General features: G+C 40.2%; 2 protein-coding genes across 6 annotated transcripts; both read left to right on the top strand.

Moving 5' to 3' along the window:
• The first annotated feature begins 3,915 nt into the window (after positions 1-3,915).
• Positions 3,916-11,410, top strand: LOC105023114 (tetraspanin-8). The gene is made up of 8 exons (XM_010892050.5): positions 3,916-4,277; positions 7,389-7,451; positions 7,578-7,697; positions 8,005-8,079; positions 8,450-8,545; positions 8,950-9,072; positions 10,097-10,180; positions 10,439-11,410. Exons 1-8 carry the CDS (start codon positions 4,221-4,223, stop codon positions 10,505-10,507), a joined length of 687 nt encoding a protein of 228 aa, XP_010890352.2. The 5' UTR covers positions 3,916-4,220; the 3' UTR covers positions 10,508-11,410.
• Positions 11,411-13,088: 1,678 nt separating this feature from the next.
• Positions 13,089-18,149, top strand: LOC105023113 (23 kDa integral membrane protein-like). Of its 5 annotated transcripts, XM_020056036.2 has the most exons (10): positions 13,089-13,418; positions 13,827-13,886; positions 14,041-14,163; positions 14,872-14,946; positions 15,061-15,156; positions 15,423-15,530; positions 15,744-15,818; positions 15,968-16,051; positions 16,589-16,626; positions 17,155-18,149. In XM_020056036.2, exons 1-10 carry the CDS (start codon positions 13,359-13,361, stop codon positions 17,186-17,188), a joined length of 753 nt encoding a protein of 250 aa, XP_019911595.2. In that variant the 5' UTR covers positions 13,089-13,358; the 3' UTR covers positions 17,189-18,149. The 5 variants fall into 5 exon arrangements, 3 of the variants coding, with proteins under 3 accessions (XP_019911595.2, XP_010890350.2, XP_010890349.2); XM_010892048.3 differs by lacking the exon at positions 16,589-16,626 and having other exon boundaries at positions 17,210-18,149; XR_002198132.2 differs by lacking the exon at positions 16,589-16,626 and having other exon boundaries at positions 13,091-13,418; positions 15,111-15,156.
• Positions 18,150-18,556: the final 407 nt, after the last annotated feature.

Genomic DNA, 18,556 nt, shown 5'->3' with positions numbered 1-18,556 from the left:
AGCCTGCTGTAGAAATGTTTCCACTGTATTTTGTATTGAATGCACCCGGAAATGATCAAACATTCCAGGACAGATTGCTTGGAAAAAGACAGGGACGCTATGCTATATTAAATACCGGGGATATATTTACTGTGGCATTATTAGGAATAAACATTATTTTGTTTCAAATTCCTTGGGGATTAATAACCATTTAACAAATATTTAAAACACTGAATGTTCCTGAATTGTAACAGATGTTACAGCATAGCTTGAAGGCTCATTTTGTGTGTTGGCTAGGCAATAAAAACGCCACAGTGGGTATTCTGCTTTGATTTCGGTCTCACACTGGAGCCGATCTGATAATAAATGTGTTCTCTTTCATTCAACCTTTCTGAAGTCAGGTGTGTTTGCTTTTCCAGCTTTTATGCTGAGATTTACCTCCCCTTCTGAGATTCAGCCTTCTACCTTGTGTTGTTATTGAGTCACTCCCTGTTGACATACTGTAACCTGAACTGACACTGTGACTGAAAGTTGAATGCTAACCCAACAGAAACCACAACCCAACAGAAAGGAACATTCCCCCAACATGTGTGCTATATGGGCAGTGCCTGCCACCAGCTATTTGGACCGTAGATTCAACATTGATTATTTTACTTATGTATTTTACCTACCAGCAATACAGCAAGGTATTTTTTTTTAACAATAACGGCATATAAAACACATATTCAACAAACACATTTGATTATAGAAGTTCATTTATTCATGAAATACAGTTTCAAGGCACAAGGTATCCTTCAGCAGCTCACTCCATGGCAGTTTCCACTACTTCAGAAAGTATCCTTTGTGAATCAAGTACTAACCAATCATGTGTTCTCATGCTATGCTTATTGTTTTAATTTTGATAAGTGATGTGAGATTTCTGTTAGTAAATAAACAAAAGAGACTGCTTTTTGGCAGCAAGGCCAATCGAAACGTTTAATACAAAATACAATAACGAGTCTCCAGATATAAATTCAACATTGTGGTAGTTTTTGACTTGATATTTCAGCATCCAAAGAATAGCCCAGTTTACAGGACCTATTTGTCATTGGAGCTACAGACTATTGTAAAATTTGGGATTGAGTTGCCTAAGCTATCACTTCTGGCCCCACCTCGTCATTCAGCATTTATTTGAGGATGACATGGAGTGCAAAGAGAGGAATCTTAACAAACTGGTACCTAGACATTTCAGAAGGGCTGTTAAAATTACACACACTTTGGAGGAGGTTGTTTGTGCACTTGTTATTCCTGTTCTTGTCCCGAAAGCTGCCTGCCCTCACCCAAGGGCCCCTTGTCTTCCTAAACGTAAACCGAGCAGGACTCAAGGACATTTTAAAGAGCGCATTCCTTAGCTTTACAATGGGTTTACAGAGGAGAACTGATCCCACGGCACAATAAAATAGCGGCATAAGAAGTTTTGAAGACATTCCCAGTTTAGAAGACATTCCTTGATCAGAAGACATTCCCTGAAATTATCTGTTTAAGAGACATTCCCTATTTAAAGAACCTTCCCCAGTCAGAGAGGTTATAACCAGTTCAGAGGTAATTCCCTGTATGGAGAACCTTCCCCCTTTTCACATCATAACCTGTTTAGAGGTCATTCCTTGGTGTGATACGGTGGAACATGGTGGTGCCTGATCAGGTTGTGAATATTACCATACCCAGTGCTGGGAGTGGCCCAAAGCCCATACATAGGAAACTGAGATTAGCCAGCAACTAGTCAAACTTGCCTTAGTAATGTTTTCTCGCCTCTTGACTTTATCCCCAGAAAGTTAGCTATTTGTCCAAATTGGCTAGTCGTGTTTGCCTGGAAATTAGTTAAAGCCAAATACTAACAACAGTAGGAGGTTATTCTAGGCAGCTAACATTGTCCTTGCTGGCAAGCTGACGTTATTAGAAGTTGGTATTAGTAGCAAAACGTGCGAACAATTTCTGCTGGATATATGTTCAGTCAGTAACTATAGCCATGTCTGCTCTGCCACATCAACACCAATAGTGGAATTAATAAGAACAGTGTGAAGTTAGCTAGGTAGCTAGAGTTTTAGCAAACCTCACTTATTTAACAGAAGATGCGGGCCTGGGACCATCTGATTGGGTAGGAATTCATCCACCATCCAGATTAATAGAATAACGATGTGTTCATGCAAAAAACTTACGTACTTCAGCTTTAAACCTCACTCTAGTTCCAAACCTTGTCTGTGTTGTTCACAGGCCACAGAGAGACTAGCAGTAAGAGCATCTGACAGCTAATCGAAAGGTTGGGCAGTACTAATCTTATCTGGTAAATGTCCCTTTCCACCACACACACATACACCTTCTCCAGTGTATTAGTTTCCTTAATTCTAACAACAGGAGGATATGTGGTCCCCATCAGGATAGGAAAACCTGTACACATACAATACATAAACACACATAAATAAAAAAATACATACATACATACATTTCCCTGTGCGCACACTTGAGGGTTGGTTTTACAATGCGTCCTGCTTTTGTACCATAACGACCCACGAAATGAATGCCACTCACAGCCTTATAATTGACCTCAGTCGAGAGTTATGATGGAACAGCTGTCCGTAATGATCTGGTCTAATGAGAGCTCATGCTTAATCGCATTCCCAAGTTTGCATTTGAAATATGAGACAGTTCTTCCAAGAGCCATAAAGCCGTCTCTCTCCCAGGTTATTGGATTTGGCTTGATGGATAGTGCTCACACGGCTGACCCAATGTCATTAGTGGTGAATGCACCTTCCTCCGACACCATGATTGTTAAACACTGATTGGCCTCAATGGAGATTGGAGAGCTCCCTTATTTGTCTCTCATGGCCTCTCTGTCATTCACTCTCATTCTCTCTCTCCCTTTCTGGCCATGTCTCTCTCTCACTTCACCATCTAGTATTTGTCCTTCTGTCCACACACTGTCTCTCTCTCTCTTCTCTAGCTCTCTCTTTCTGCATATGTTCAGTGTGTTTGTGCTCTGTCAGATAAAGATTTGAGTTTTACATCAAGGCTTTAATAAATACAAGGTGGGTTTCTACCGGCGACGGATGTTCACATGAATACATCAATCTCATTTTGACCCCAGTTTTTGTTTCTACAGGCCAAAGGTTTGGACAGATAAGTATAATGTTCAAATCAAAGAGTTATTTTCGGTGTATATTTTTTAAAACTGTCTGAAGTCTGTGAAGATGACACTGGTCATGTTCCCTGGTGATGCTGTGGCCCCTTAACTGCAGTCATCTTCGGGTGTATCTTTTCAGGTCTTAAATCTCATCTCCAGGAGATGAAAGACTTGTGTTATTGGATTTAAATCTGGAGATCAATTTAGCCAGTCAAGTACATTCCACTTTAAAAAAAAAAATTGCTATCATAATGTTTGAGGTCATTGTCTGTGTGGGCAGAACCCAGGAAACAGTTAACTGTGCATGGATATGATGACTACTGGCAAAAGATCTAATATGAATGGTCAAAAGGCAAATAACTGCAAATGAAGTGAAGCTATATTTATTATTTCAAACATTTTGTAGTATATACATATACTTTCCAAATCATTTAATTGGTTAAATTGGTATCTGCATATTGGTCCAAGGTAATAACTGTTTGCTAATTACTAGTGTGTGAGGGGCTCTGAATTCCAAACCGACTCCTGAGCCCTACTCCAAAAATACCCTGCCACTCCAGTAGATTTGAAACGACTGGAAAGGTATAAGCAAATTGATGATCATTTCACCCAGCCAGTGAATTGTACTACTCACACCTATCTCAATCTCTCAGATCTACAGGGGTGTATCAGAACAATGTAGGGAGCTTTATTTGGAAGTCCAACCCACACACCAGGTGGATCCAATCAAACTACAATCAATTTTGCATCTTTAGTGAATTGGAGGACCCACCACTTAATGTTGTACAAGACCTTGCTGAAGACTTTGAATGGTCAACTCTTCCACCCTTTTAGTAAATTGAATGGGCTGAAACAGGTTTCTAAACCAGTTTCTTTTAGACAGAAGTATTCTACTGGGTGATACTGTGTAGGCAATTCCTGTTTAGTAAAGTTACCACGCCCATTGCTTTCAAAACAGCAGGCGTGAATCAGAGCGCTACTACAGTCACAGACTCAGTAACACGGTGGTTCAGCACCAGAGAATTAGACAACTTCCAAGTTGGATGTTCATTTCTTCTTTTTCCTGGTCTTGGAAGGTTAGACAATGGCTGTGAACAAGTGTATAAAGTACCTGCTTTTCCTCTTCAACTTACTCTTTTGGGTGAGTACTTTTCTCATTTTTTTGAAGTAAAAACAGTGTGGGTTCCTTGTCTGTTTGATCTGTTTCTCAGTATGGAATGTGTGGAAAATGACCGTATCTCGTTCTGTGGGAAAATGTTTGATTTAAGTGATACGCATTGACCCGTTCCCTTTGATTACTCATGTTTTATATGCCATAATATTGGAATAGTGGACCACCCCTGACTTTTGTTTTATTTTTGCATAGATTTACATTGTTTTCCATCTCGTCAAGAAGACATTATCCATTCAATGATAATTACGTTTCTGACACTCTTGTGCTGGCCTGAGGGGAGATGGCCTCGGTTGTCAGAGGAGCTAAACCCTTTATAACATTTTGTTCATGATTTCCTCAGATGTCTGGTATGTGTGTATCTGATGATGATTGCAAAGCAATTTCAAGTCCCCTGCAATTCCCATTGTTTGGTTCGCCACCCAAAAGGTTTGTCATAAATGATGGGACTAGGAAACTAACATTGTAACCTTAACGAACCACTCCCAGAATCGTAGTTTTCCACCAATTGTTTACCATTGTGGCTCCCTGCCATATGCTTGGCTTGGAGGGAGAATGTTTTTAGTTTGTTTTGGAAAAAAATCTCTTTTGCTTAGTGTTTGTCTATCCTAAGCTTATTGCCAAGTACTTTTGTTTATGTAACCAAACTAGACCCTCCCTCTCCCACTTTGTGTGTTCCATGTTTGTGTACATTTGGTGACAAATATAGAAAATCCTCCAAATACATTTCCCAGCAAGGAATTTTGGCTGGTCCCTTCTAGGGAATATTTAATTCAGCTCAGGTTTTAAGGAAAACTGGCGCTATTAGAATTGGGGTTACTTTAAAGTTTAGGTACCACCAGTTAGGGTGCAATGTTAAGGCTAGGTTGAATTGAAGTCAAAATGTCATCTTGCTCACTCTTACACTGAAACTGCTCTAACAGGTTCTATGCTTGGTGACTCGGCCTGACTATCTTGTCAAAGTAATTTGCTTGCATAACCGGCCTGTTGAGTTCCCACAGTTTCAAATTAAAATACTTTTCTATTTCTGACCATTTCCCTCTGTTGTACTGAATACAACCCAGCCTTATCTGGTTGTCAGTATTGCTATGTCTTTATCTCACGGCTAATGCAGGGACGTTGCAAAACTGGGCGGAAGTATCACCGTGTGGAACAGTGTTGAGCTTCTGCTATTGTAGAATCTTGGGCATAAAAAAAATGGGCATAAATGACTCCACTTTGACCAAATTGCAAATGGAACCTTCTGGTCCCCAGCTGCTACTGGACATCTTGTGAAACAAGTCATGTGACTAGCGACAGACCCTTCCACACGTGTCCCATTTTAGAAGTCTGAGTGGGTGAGCAACAGGTGCTTCCATTTTCCTTTCTAGCATGAAAGGCTTCATTGCCATTGGCACCTTATTCTCAACTTGATGCACTTCTGAACACAGCCCAGTGGGGCTTCGCTGGGCTTCTAGAAAATTCCCTGTCAATTAGGAGCGAGTGACAAGGAAGCATGTAGATCCTCAAACTCTGAGTGTCTCAGTCCCATGTTAAGCCTTCGTCCCTTCGATGATGCTTTCCTTTTGACTGGGCCGATGGGGCTCTGCTCAAACGCAGGCACCGTTTAGGTAATGGGGGTGGTGTTTGGAACGAGACCATGTCCTGAGAATAACCAGACCGCTATTTAGTTCTGCTCTGCTTATCATCTGCTCTCCATCGCAGGGCTGACGTGTTCGCTGCCTGTGCTGCGTGCCTAGTGACCGTTTTCTAACCCAGCGCTTCTGCTGATAATGGCAACAAAGCATCAGCCACCCTTGGTCTCAGCTGTCTGATACTACGAAAGACAATAGTCACGAGTAACACACCAGTTTGCACAGTGGTTTATTTACTGATCCTGGGTCGCAGAGAACATTTGAGACACTCTTTGCTTCGACGCAGGTGCAGGCCAATGTTTCAGCGCTGCCGCTCCCCATGTTTTATCTCCGATGGTGCTGCCCAGGCTCTTATTGACACAGTGACGATTCTCAGGAACAAGTTCCCCTTATGCAGGTTTGTGAAAGGACTACTGTGGAACGTACAGGAGTACCTTTCTGAAAGCTGCTCCCTGTGTTTGCTTTGGCAACGGCTTGTTGTGTCAAGACAGGCCAAGGTGGTTCAGGTTCCTGCTTTTTAATGAAGCCGCTGGGTTGTGGGCGTGATGCCATAGGATGGAGGGAAGACTTATGTAGCCATGAATATAAGCATTAATTTAATGCACGGTCTTCAACATGGCCGTCACAAGACTTGTGAAACATCTGATTGTTTTCAGGGACCTGATTTGGTTTTCTGTTCAACTCTACATTGGAAAGCTCTTGTGGCAGCACCTCAGTCACTCCTTTTTAGTGTTGAGGTCTCACCCGATACTGTGTTCAATGGCTCCAACATCCACAGCATGTCTTTACTACTGCATGTCTGGTTGGGATGGGCACTTTCAAACAAATTATTAATGGTTTTGAGTTACTGTGTCATTGCAGCTAATTGATTTAAATATTTAATGCATGTTACCACTGAAGTCTCGTGGCTGTATACCCTCAGTGGTCCATGTTTTCTACTTGGTGCCCCAGCAACAAATCATTTATAAACTGTTCAATGGATGTTTTGAGTGCCAAGATTACCAATGTGTCTGGAGAACTGTGATCAATGGGAATGTCTTCCCGGGCTGTCGGTCTGTTACAATGCAAGTCCAGACAAGGACCCAGCTGACCCTGATATGTAACCTGCCATTATCAGTGCAATCTAACATTCTGTGGTGATGTGGTGGTTCTGCTTGTTGTTTCAACTGCAGTTGTACTGATTTGCCACTAGATGTTGCTCGAGGTTCCTTGTGCTCAGATCGATAGCAGATCGGCAACCCAATTCTAATCTTAATTGTCTTGACCGACAATGCTCCAGGGAAAAAAGCTAGGGGGGGGGTCAATCCTGTTGCCTGCCACTGTTGCATGACCACATAAATAATCTACTTCTAGTAAACGGAAATTGATCATCTGTGACTAAAGAATTGTTCTGGATATCTCTGACACTGAAATGCCAAACTAATTTCATTTAATTCTTGTCTTCCAGATCAGTGGTTGCATCATTCTGGGTGTCTCCATCTACCTGAAAGTGTCTAAGAATGGAAATAGTGTAAGCGAAACACCACGCAACACCTTTTAGCGTAGTGATTAACAGCTAACCTGAGTGGATGCTGCAAGTCATTTATTAAACAAGCATTTCCTCAAAATGACTGGGCACCTCTCTCCCCTCTGTCAGATCACAAACACTACGCTACCGTTTGTCAACCTACTGATAGCCATTGGTGCCATCATCATGGTGCTGGGATTCCTGGGCTGCTGCGGGGCCATCAAGGAAAACCGCTGTATGCTCATGCTGGTGAGGAGAATGGATGCTGGGGCTACAGTAACCAATCAGCATAAAGAGATCACAGAACTAGCCTGTGAAGTGGGAGGGCCGGGGGTGGGAACATGTGCTCTCTGTGGAGCTTAACAGTCAACTAGTCATCCCACACTTACACACCCAAGTCAGACTTAGGAAAACTCTATTTCACCATAACTCAGAAGTTATGTAAATGATTCACTTTGCGAGTGATGCCTCATTGAGTCAGGAAGGACTTCTGTGACTAATGGTTTAATGGCGTTTATGCATTCTGACTCTAATGGTCTAATTAATGGCGTTTCAGTTCTTTGTCAGCCTGCTGCTCATCTTCATCCTCTTGTTGGTCACTGGAATCCTGGGAGCTGTAGGAGCGAAAAATGTAAGAAGGAAGTCGACTAATTGGCTCTGGAAATTCAAGCACTTTACTATCCTGTATCCTATTTAAAGTAATTGCTGATACAATATGTGTACTGAGGTTTTTGCAATTCTTCACACGGGGATTAATGTTCCACACACACTGTTCCAAGTGTTAAGAACGTGTTTGTTAAAAAAAATTCATTTTTCTGCAGTAAACCGCTTACTTGGCACTTAAAAAACATTGCTATATTGTCAAGTCAACCTGAATAGTCCTGCAGTTCTTATGGTATCTTAGGTCAGTTGAATTGGTACCCTGATATGTGTGTGTGTGTGTGTGTGTGTGTGTGTGTGTGTGTGTGTGTGTGTGTGTGTGTGTGCCTGGTCTCTTGCAGTCCAAGAGCATGTTGACTGATGTCTTTACCCCGATGATACCACTAAGTGGGCAGCCAGCTGAAATCCAGTCGGAATTGAACGACCTGCAAGCGCAGGTATGGAGGAGCCCCATAGGCTTTTTACAGTCCCCAACAGATTTTTTTTGGTCATTTACATTTTGTGTAGTTGGATCCTGAGTTGTGCTGAACTTTAATTTGCCATATTCTTTTGACATGTTCAGAAGAATCTGATCATGCTGCTTAATCTGGACGTGGTCTGGTTCAGGCCTACTGAGGACGGCATCCAGTTGAGCAGCGTGTGCTGGAGTGTCGAGCTTTTCGAATATGGCGTTTCCTCCGATACATACACTTGCCGTGTGCTTATTGGGGACGCCAGTCAGTCGGCCTGTTAAAGCTATCGGTGCCTATAAATGGGATGATGGCTCTGAGGACCAGACGTGGCCACTGAGGAAATCCCTGTTAAAAATGTTCTGCTGTGGATTGTTGTCCCTGTTTTCCAGGTGATGTGCTGTGGACTGGTCAACGGACCTAATGACTGGGGCAACACCGTCCCCAACTCCTGTTCGTGTGTTAATACCACTCAGCCTTGTGTCACAATTGGTTCACAGAGTGTGTACTCGACGGTAAGCCCAGGGCGTCTACATATTGTACTAACTGAAACGGGTGTCGGTCAGTTTGTCCTTTCAGGAAAATGCCTGTTTTCCATTGAGGAAACGTGAAGATGGCTTCACTTCTGATATTGACACTACATTTCATACTGACCAGCACACTGAATTGAGTTGCAACATGTAGTCATCCCATTAGCACCTTTCTTTTCATGGTGAGCTATGTTATTATTACAGTTGGAATACATATTTCAAGGGGAATCAAACAATGCTACATATTTCTCTGGTAGTACTTAATTTTGTGTCCCAAAAGTATCTCTGGATGCCCTGAAGATGATCTATCAATAACATTTTGTTACTCTTGAAACTTAACCTTAATCCTGGGCCTTATTCTAAACAACTGTAACCTTGACCTTAGCAAGCAGTTGCTTATCAGATGGTAATACTGGGTATTGAACATCTACAGATGGAAATCAGGAGTCTGACAGTGTAACTATTTCTCGAATTATATATGCATGGTGTTTCCCAGATAGTTAATGTTTAGAGGTAAATGTTTTCTCCCTTAATAAGTCTTAGTGGATCCTGTGTTTTAAGTATTTTGTCAATCCAGTTGAAAAGCTGTAGTTTAAATGGAATGAATGAATGAATGAAGGCTCTCCGGGAAATTGGGAAAGGTTCTGTATGTTGGAATGGTCTACGATCTCTTCCAATGTGGTGTTCAGTCTTTGACAAGTGTTACCTTTTAACAGGAGAAAGTACACAAATTACTGAAGAGACAATGTTTGGAGAAGGGCATTTTTGAATTTGACATGAATCATTTTGGCTTATTCCCTTAAACAATGAATGAATTACTATATCGTCCATATGTTGGAAAATTTCAATGTCTCTACATGTGGTGTTTTCTGTCATGGTGACAATTTGAGATGTTAATATGTGACTACTCTATTTTCCTGGGTAATGAATACTGCTCAAACACTCTCTCCAAGTAGCGGCTTTAAAAAGGATTTTGTGTCAAATAATGAATAACAAATGTCTTCTGCAGCCTTGCATCCAGTTTCTGACCAACTTGGTGGAGAGGAGTGCCATCATTAGCCTGGGGATTGCATTTGCCATCGCCGTTTTGATGGTGAGACCACCACATTTAAAAACCTACTGCAGTTGTTGTGCAGCTGGATCTCTGGAAAAAGCAGAGTGAATGTAGACGACTCAGATTTGTTGGCACCGTCTTGGCGCCTGCTATAGTTGATGCCACTGATGAACCATTAGATTAGCGGAGAGGATCACAAAAATGGATATGGGACTGGGCTAGAAGCCGTTAACACTGGGACTGGATTATAGCCTGGAAGCGAATGGGTTGTAACGGGTGGTCTTGTTTCTGTTTCAGCTCTTTGGAATGGCCTTTGCCATGACCCTGTACTGCCAGATTGGAAAGGGATCCATATCCGGCGCTTAAATGCACCTCCAGGTGACAGACCTGGTTCAGGGTTGGGTTGAATGTGACATGAAGTCAGATCAAGCCATGAAGTTACCTGAGAAAGGTAGAGATGGGTGAATTTCATAATGGGGGGGGAATGTCTTTTTTGTGACCTCCTGAACAAATTGAAAAGGCTTCCCATTCATGGGGAGTTAAAACTTGACTGACATCAATTTGAATTCAGCCCATCTCTGACTGGACCCTGTTAGACATCCACTACTGTCCAGGCAGCGTGTCATTTGTACTCAAGGTCAGGATTGCAGTCTGTTCAATTCTAGGAAATGCACTGATTTAATTTCTGCGACTTTTTAATAGAAAACAAATTTGAATTTGGCATTTTCCTTAGTCTAAATTAAAGCCAACCCTGCTTAACATTGCTACTTTCTGTGCATTCCTTATGCACCTGTCCAATAGTTGGCTCAAATCATTTGAGTTGGGTTTTAAGTTATTCATCTGTTATCAGTGTCTTGAAGTGAATCTAAAAGATGTTTAGGAATTTTTATGCATTTCTTGATTTTTCTAATAAAAATACTCACTTAGGTGACTGGTCATATACTGTGTGCTTGTATAAGCCGTGTTTAAATTTGTTTTTATTTTGTAGTTGACAGTCTGGCATGAAACGTACGACCGTGAGAGCTCTGTGTGTATATAATTTTACCAATTTATAATCTATCCCTGTAGGTTTTCACATCTACTGGGCTGTGTTGAATCATTGTCTATGTACTTCCTCTGAGAGTTATAAACCGAAGTAACAAACCTTTTTGCCTCATCCTCTCCATGTTATAACAGCCCAGGTCCCATTTTACTGAACACCAATGCATAATTCTTATTCAGGAACACAGCTACCCTGTATTTATACAAATAAATGATTGAAAAAAACTAGCACTGAACACAACTTGTCTTTAATGCTCTTGGGAGAGAAGTCAACCACCACTGTCCTGTACTTAATTTTGTGGGACAAAACTGCTGTCATGTGTAATGCTTGGCCGGCTGTGAGAATCAAAAAAAAATATTTTTTTCTGCAGTTGTATAACAAGCATGCTACTAAAACGCTATTCTGTTTGCATTTACGTTTGGATGCTAACGGCATTTTGTTGTACTGTACTTATTCAGTGACAGAAGCGACTCTAAACAAGCATTCTACCAAAAGTGTCACTTTACAATGCAATGCTTTACCCCTGATGCTGTCAAAACTCTGTGCCCGCTACTCTAGGTTCTTCGGTGAGTTCTCCCAGAAACTTAAAGCATAATAGAAACCATTCAGGAAACCCATATAATCTACTTAAGATTTTAGTACAAGCTTGCAAAGACTGGTATAACCTGCGGTGTTCAGCAACGTTTGACCTCCGAGTATGACGACACTGTATGACCATGAAATACAGTTTAGGAAATAAGTTCCAAGTTCCTGCACTCTTCTCCACTGCTGGGATAAGACCATAGACATTTGTAGGTAAAAGGTTCTCAAGTAACAGGGCTTAATAGTAATCATGAAACAGTGGACCAAGGCAGTATTTATAGAACTATGTTTAAATTCCTCATTTTGGGGGGGGGGGGGGGACGACGACGACCAAGGAATGTTTTTGTGCCGTGGTCCATTTTTGGTTTCTTGACAGGTGTTTGTCCTGCCTCCAGATGAAAGACTAGATGCAGAATGATCACAGTGCCTCTGCTGTGCTTAACGCTTTAAACTGAGCCAAGCTGGTCATGAGAAACCAAACCACAAGTGGATACAAAATTTTTTTTTTTTTTGCTTTGTCTGAAGGGTTTACGGAACATGATCTAGGACACGGCAAGGTGGTTCAGTAAATCTGCTTCCCAAAACATACCATGGTCCCTATGTAGGGCACTATTTTCTTCTGGCCTCATAGTGTTCTGGTCAAGTGCCTGTGCACTCTAAAGGGAATGAGGTGGTGTTTGAGACGCAAGACGTGTCAACTGCTGAGCATGCAACAAGAGGCCTTTAATGTGGCTGCCATCCTCCCCTACAAAACAAAAGTTGTTCTTGTACTTTCCCCTTCAAAAAGACCCAACCTCATATTCTTCAAGCCACTTTTGTGGAAATATGAATCTTTTTTTGAAAGACCTTTTGGGTTCATTCTACAGTTGTTTTCCTATAAGAAAGAAGCTCTCGTCAGTTTTGTAGGCCAGAACTAAAGAATTTAAAATAAAACCTATTTCAAACTGAAAGTGTTTATGTTTTCTGTTTCATAGCAGAGCTTTGTCTTGGACGTTTCTTTAGAAAAGACATTCCTATTCATACACATCAGCTCATTGTAATGTTGTATATTGCAGATTGAACTACCCATCTTCCCTGAGTGGGTGGGTGGGGGTGGGGGGGGCACTGTAAAAAGTGTTAGCTGAATCAACTTACATTGAGTATTCAATGTCCACTTAAAATGTTTAATTATCCAAACCAACATGACGTTTAGTCTGACTAATAATATCTACTGCGTTTTCACTTAATCCACAACAAAAGAGGAACAAACAGATGCACCTCCCAATCTCACAATGACCACGGTAGTTGTTTTGTCCCGAATGAATCCAAAGCTCGACTAAAGTGGTCTCTAAAAAAGACAGAAATAATCAAGAGACTCCTTATTTTGATGAATTTCCTCTGCAAGAGTTGGTGACCAAGTGGTTTGTAAAAGATGTCATAGCAGTGAAAGAAACAACCTTCCAAAGTCGGTCATTTTCCACCCCTCTAACAGCAACAAGTAGAAGGATACTTAAACAGTAGTAAATCAGCCCTGGGGTTCTGTGCTTTGGCCAACACAGCAAATCTGGTTGTAGTTTTCCAGACACTTTGGGACAGAGGACTTATTTACCCACTATGGGTAGCTGTAGAACTTACATGAGAGTACTATGCATCACTTTGAATGTACTGCTTCTGGTAAGTGACCGGACCCACTGTATTTTACGTTTTTTCATTGCAATAGTATTTTTTAGTTTGAAGGTTTGTTATGGATTCATTAATATAATTTTAAACCATATTTGAAAAACAATGTTAGTCAAAAATGTGTTTTGTTTATCTATATATATTATATAAAAATACAAAATATGTTGTCAATAGTTTCCTCATAAACTATCCAGTTACATTTTAATTTGAGAGTCTGGATGTCCATCTGTAGATGAACTGTAGTCATACTATCAACAAACTATCTGTCGATGTGTAACTGCTTGCTGTTAGACTTAGATTCAGATTTAAGATGCGGATGATGGTACCGGTAAGACTTAGGTTTAGAAGATCCCTACATATACGAAACCTATCTAAACATTGCTAAAATATTTATACTTCCAGGCATTTGGAGTGTTTCTGTTTGTAGTGGGGATTAAATACAGCTTCCAACACCCTCCTGAGGTATTTTACATTTTATTTAAATGACCAACAGAAATCCAAAGAACCTAAGGCTATACTGTTCCTGCTTCTAAACTGTTAAAGCCAGGCTGATGTAATTTCAGTTAAGTGATCCCTTCAGTAACACAATTTCCTTTTACTGTTTGTGTGACTGCAGTTTGACCAGCAGAGTACCCTCCATGAAATGTACGTACTGAATGTGTTTGGACCCATCACTATGCTATTCTCTGTCCTGGGAGTTTATGCTGCTTACAGAGACAAGAGAATACAGCTTATACTGGTTAGTGTCACTCTCTGGGTTGGGGCCATTTCAACTCCAGTCAGCTCAGATGAGAAAAACTATACAACTGAATTTTGATGAACTTTCAGAATGGACTCGAATTTAAATGGAATTGACCCGTATCCTGATTTATACGTAACAGCTGAATTTGAAAGATAAGAGCACAGGTTCCCAAACTTGTTTTGCTACATGACCCACTAATTGAGGTGGGTTTCGAGCTGCGACATCTGTTTCTTAAACTAGACACTTTGGCTAGTAGACACTTTGGCTTCCTGTCACTATACAAGGGTACGGGAGGAAATAAATAATCAGGCCAGAGACGAGTTCAGGGGATTTGTTCTCTGTGTATTTTCAGTTGACAGACAGTGTCTTATATATTTCCAGCTACAAATGTCATTTACAACATTAACAATGTCTACACAGTATTTCTTATCTCTTTTAAGTTATTTTGATGGACAAAAAATGTGCAAGGGATTTCTAAGTGACCCCAAACTTTTGAACGGTAATGTACATGTATCAACGTACCTGAAGCCTTGTTGAGACACTTTGGGAAAACCTGCATTACAGTGATAGTGTAGATTGTTTGATGTGAATAAAATATTAGGACATGGTATTTTCTTCAGGGAAATCTACACGTTGTTAACCTCTCTCGCTCTTTCACACTACTTCTTTGCTCCTTATATCAATTTCTTTCCCCTCTCTGTGCAGTATGCTGCTTTTATGACCTGTGAATTCATAGCCATCATAATTGTAGCTGTGCCAATGGTTACTGCCCAACCCAAGGTATCCATATTTTCAATATCAACAGAAACGTGTTACATTTAGAAAATTCTGAACTGTTGCTTTGTTGGATAATTAGTACTTGATGTTAAGATAAAATCTTAATAATTTATTTAGATGGAGGAGATTCTGGACAGAAGGTTTGAATCTGTGCCTCCGCTTTACAGTAGTGAACCCCAGGTCCAGATGGAGCTTAACAAACTCCAGGCATCGGTAATAATCAATCAATAAATCAGGCTTCATATCAGCTTCAGCCAATTTCTTGTTATCATTGTCAAATCTATATTAATTTAGCCATAAAGGCATTTTTTAACAATGAAAGTTCAGGGAAAAACAATACATTTTAATTTGTGTTTTAGTTCATTCTTTTGTAAAATTATTGTAAAATATAGACAAATGCAGATTACTATATGCTTTGGGGTGGGTATTTGTTTGTGTTTATTTGTTTGTGTTTATTGTTCAATTTGTTTGTCTGTTAGGATCAATGCTGTGGACTCCGTGGCCACTCAGACTGGGGTTGCCACATTCCAGTCACCTGCTACTGTCCTCAACTCTCTGCAGTCGATGGTTTATGTGAGACTGTAAACGTAGGCCTTTAGAACACAGTTGTGGGTTCCCAAACAGAAATTCACCGTTAGAGGATGTAAAAGTAGTGCTAAAGCTTTCCACCAGGTGCACAATAATGACTTTAGAATATATTACATTGAAATAGAGACATGAGACAATCTTGTGATTCCCCTCTTCATTATTTAACATAATTGAATCAATTAATCCTATTTCTTTGTTTTCATTTTGTGAAGTCAAACTGCCAACTCAATAATGCAAAAGGACAAAATACAACTAGATTGTCACAGGAGCTCTGGGTGTACAGAAAGGTAAAGTGCTCTTGTATATAAACATAGTGTCCAACACATTATTCTATTTTAGTTAGTCTCAAAGTCCAAGTCAGGCCCTGATGTAATTCTGTTTTAATATATAACTCCGTGCTTATATATAATATCATGTAATTACCATTCTTTTTCAGCCTTGTGGTCCCATCCTCAAGAGACACATGAACTTCCTGATTCAGATAATGATTGGATTCATCTCTACATTTGCAACCGTTATGGTATGAATCATTATTTGCATGCAGTGTTTTATGTTTAACTTAGAATGATCCTTTTGTATAAGGCCGTGGTAACTGCACCGGGCCACTGGAGCGAATAGCCAAAGGTTTGCTTGTAGGAATCCCTAAGCGGACATGGTGAAAAACATGTAGTTGTGCCTTTGAGCAACGCATCTGACCCTAGAAGCTCCTTTAATTTGTTCTGGTGAGTGTCCGTTAATTGCAAGTGGTTCATCCCTAGGTTTTATTTAGTAAAGCTAACAGTTCTTTATTTACCTCTGCTGCTTTCCAATATTTGAATGTAGAAATATTGATATCTTATGCAGATATAAATATATGTTGATTTGTAAATGTATGTATACAGTGCCCTCCTTAAGTATTGGGAGAGAAAAGTTATATTGCTATTTTTGCTGTACACTCAAGGCATACGAAAATACAATTGAAGATGAATATGACGCAAAACTGCAGACTGTCAACTTTTGTTTCCTTTTTTATTTGTATCAACTTTTGTGTCCTTTATTATATGTTTTACCAACTAAGAATAACAGCACTGTCGAGGTTCCATCCTACCTTTTTATGTGAGTATAAGTATTGGGACATTTAGCTCACAGGTGTTCATAGTTGATCAGGTGTTTACTGTTGCATTGATTGTTCACGCATTAAAGAGCTGTGAATGTGTAGTAGGCATAATCCAACTTAAGACTAGGTAGCTGTTTATGAAACAAGTCAAAGTAAGCAAAGGTGCAAAATGGCTGCAGTAAAGGCTTGGCAAAAGCATCTCTGGACATGGTACTAAGAGTTTGCTAAAGTCATTTGTTCACAGACTCACTCTGTTATTGCATGCAAGGGATTTGTGACTTAATAGTAGCTTATATACTTCTTATTTCCGCTTGAAGTTGAATTGTCAAAAATACCTATGCTCACATGAAAAGTGGAAATGAAACTCTGAAAAAGCTATAATTCTTAGTTGGTTAAACGTGTCAAACACCTCATATTATTATTTGAATTGTATTTTTATACAGTATGGCTTAAGTGTTTAGTAAAACTAGCAACTTTACTGTCACAGTACTTATGAATGGCACTGTATATGTTTCCCTGTATTACAGATTGCTGTCATATTACTGTCTGTGGTATTGCTGACCCTTCAACCTCGCTCTGCAGAGCCAGCACTCAACGACAATTTCGACAGAGTCAAGAATCAACTCAGCCCCCTTGCAATCACCTAATCTCACCTGACCCCACCACTCTCTCCACAAGAGGCGAAGATGATTAGTAAAAAATGTACTGAGCAGCGGCAACAGTGAATATCGACACTGTTCCAGGACACGCATATTTTATTTCACTGTGTATAGAAATGAAAACAGTATTTTAAGTGGATGCCTTGCTATTGTGGGAATCAGCCTGTGTCACATCACAGAAAGTGTTTCTCAACTCACCACTTCCTTGTTGTACTGTGTCAGACCGTGCACCAGTGGTTGATTTTGGTTTTCTTTTCTCACAACAAATTTCTTGTCAGGAAACAACCAACGTATACTAAGATTTAAAAGAAGAACTGTCAAAAGAATTAAGAAACCATTGCACCTTTTTCTTTCCTTTCCAGAAAAGGAACAGAAGTGTTCAATTTTCAGTGGTTTCTTAAGGAAAGGAAAAAGTGAAGTGGTCTCTTAATTTTTTCCAGAGCTGTAACAGTGAGGTTTATATTAGATAACCTCTGAGAGTACAGCATATTGTAGTAGAATTTACAAATGTAGTCCTTACGGTTCGATTATGATGTCTGTTGGATCTGGACTTCTTTGCACAACTAAATACTAAGCCTGCTAATTATAATATATGAATCAGGTTTTGCTAGACCAATAATCTAAATTTGTTTTATTCTAATAGGACAAAAGTGAATGGTCTATTATGAATTTTAAGATAAGCAGAGAGCTTGTTTTGTGTAGGGTCTGGTTGTCAAGGCACTTTCTGAAAATAATTTAGAACAACATTTTTGTATTTAGATATAGAATTTTTGTCCCCATTGATAACCACCTAGACCACATCCTGCCTCTGTGCTGTTCACAGGAATTTCCTTGTTTTAAATATACTCTTTCAGGGTCTCACATTACTGCTTGGAATTTTAATTATGTAAATGTTTTAAATGTGTCTGTGCATCAAATTCTCGTCTCATCATTACATTTTTTAAACAATGGACAGTGAATATCCACCAAATGTCCATTTCTGTCCCTGATGATGCCATACACCCTGTGCAGACACCACTTGCGCTGGAGGTCTATGATGGCTGGGAGCTGGGCACCAGTGATGTGCTGGTTGGTTTTCATCACCTGTTGCAGAGCATTCTGGTCGACCATGGAGCATATGGCAAACCACACCATAGTTAGTCACAATGATCTTGGAAGACAGGTGGGCCTTCTTCAACCTCCTCAAAAAGTACACGCGTTGCTGAACCTTTTTGACCAGGGCTGACCAGGAGAGGTCCTCAGAGATGTGGACACCCAGGAATTTGAAGCT

Source organism: Esox lucius, chromosome 18 (genome assembly GCF_011004845.1).
Source record: "Esox lucius isolate fEsoLuc1 chromosome 18, fEsoLuc1.pri, whole genome shotgun sequence".
In the NCBI taxonomy this organism is placed as follows: Eukaryota; Metazoa; Chordata; class Actinopteri; order Esociformes; family Esocidae; genus Esox; species Esox lucius.
The sequence above is the reverse complement of the archived record's forward strand: the minus strand, read 5'-3'. Positions and strand labels throughout refer to the sequence as shown.

Coding starts and splice junctions, on each gene's coding strand:
- LOC105023113 (XM_010892047.3), top strand. CDS start 13,359: ATGGGTAGCTGTAGAACTTACATGAGAGTACTATGCATCACTTTGAAT. Junction 13,419..13,826: donor CTTTGAATGTACTGCTTCTG/GTAAGTGACCGG, acceptor TTATACTTCCAG/GCATTTGGAGTGTTTCTGTT. Junction 16,052..17,154: donor CTACATTTGCAACCGTTATG/GTATGAATCATT, acceptor CCTGTATTACAG/ATTGCTGTCATATTACTGTC.
- LOC105023114 (XM_010892050.5), top strand. CDS start 4,221: ATGGCTGTGAACAAGTGTATAAAGTACCTGCTTTTCCTCTTCAACTTA. Junction 8,546..8,949: donor TGAACGACCTGCAAGCGCAG/GTATGGAGGAGC, acceptor CCTGTTTTCCAG/GTGATGTGCTGTGGACTGGT. Junction 10,181..10,438: donor TTGCCATCGCCGTTTTGATG/GTGAGACCACCA, acceptor TTTCTGTTTCAG/CTCTTTGGAATGGCCTTTGC.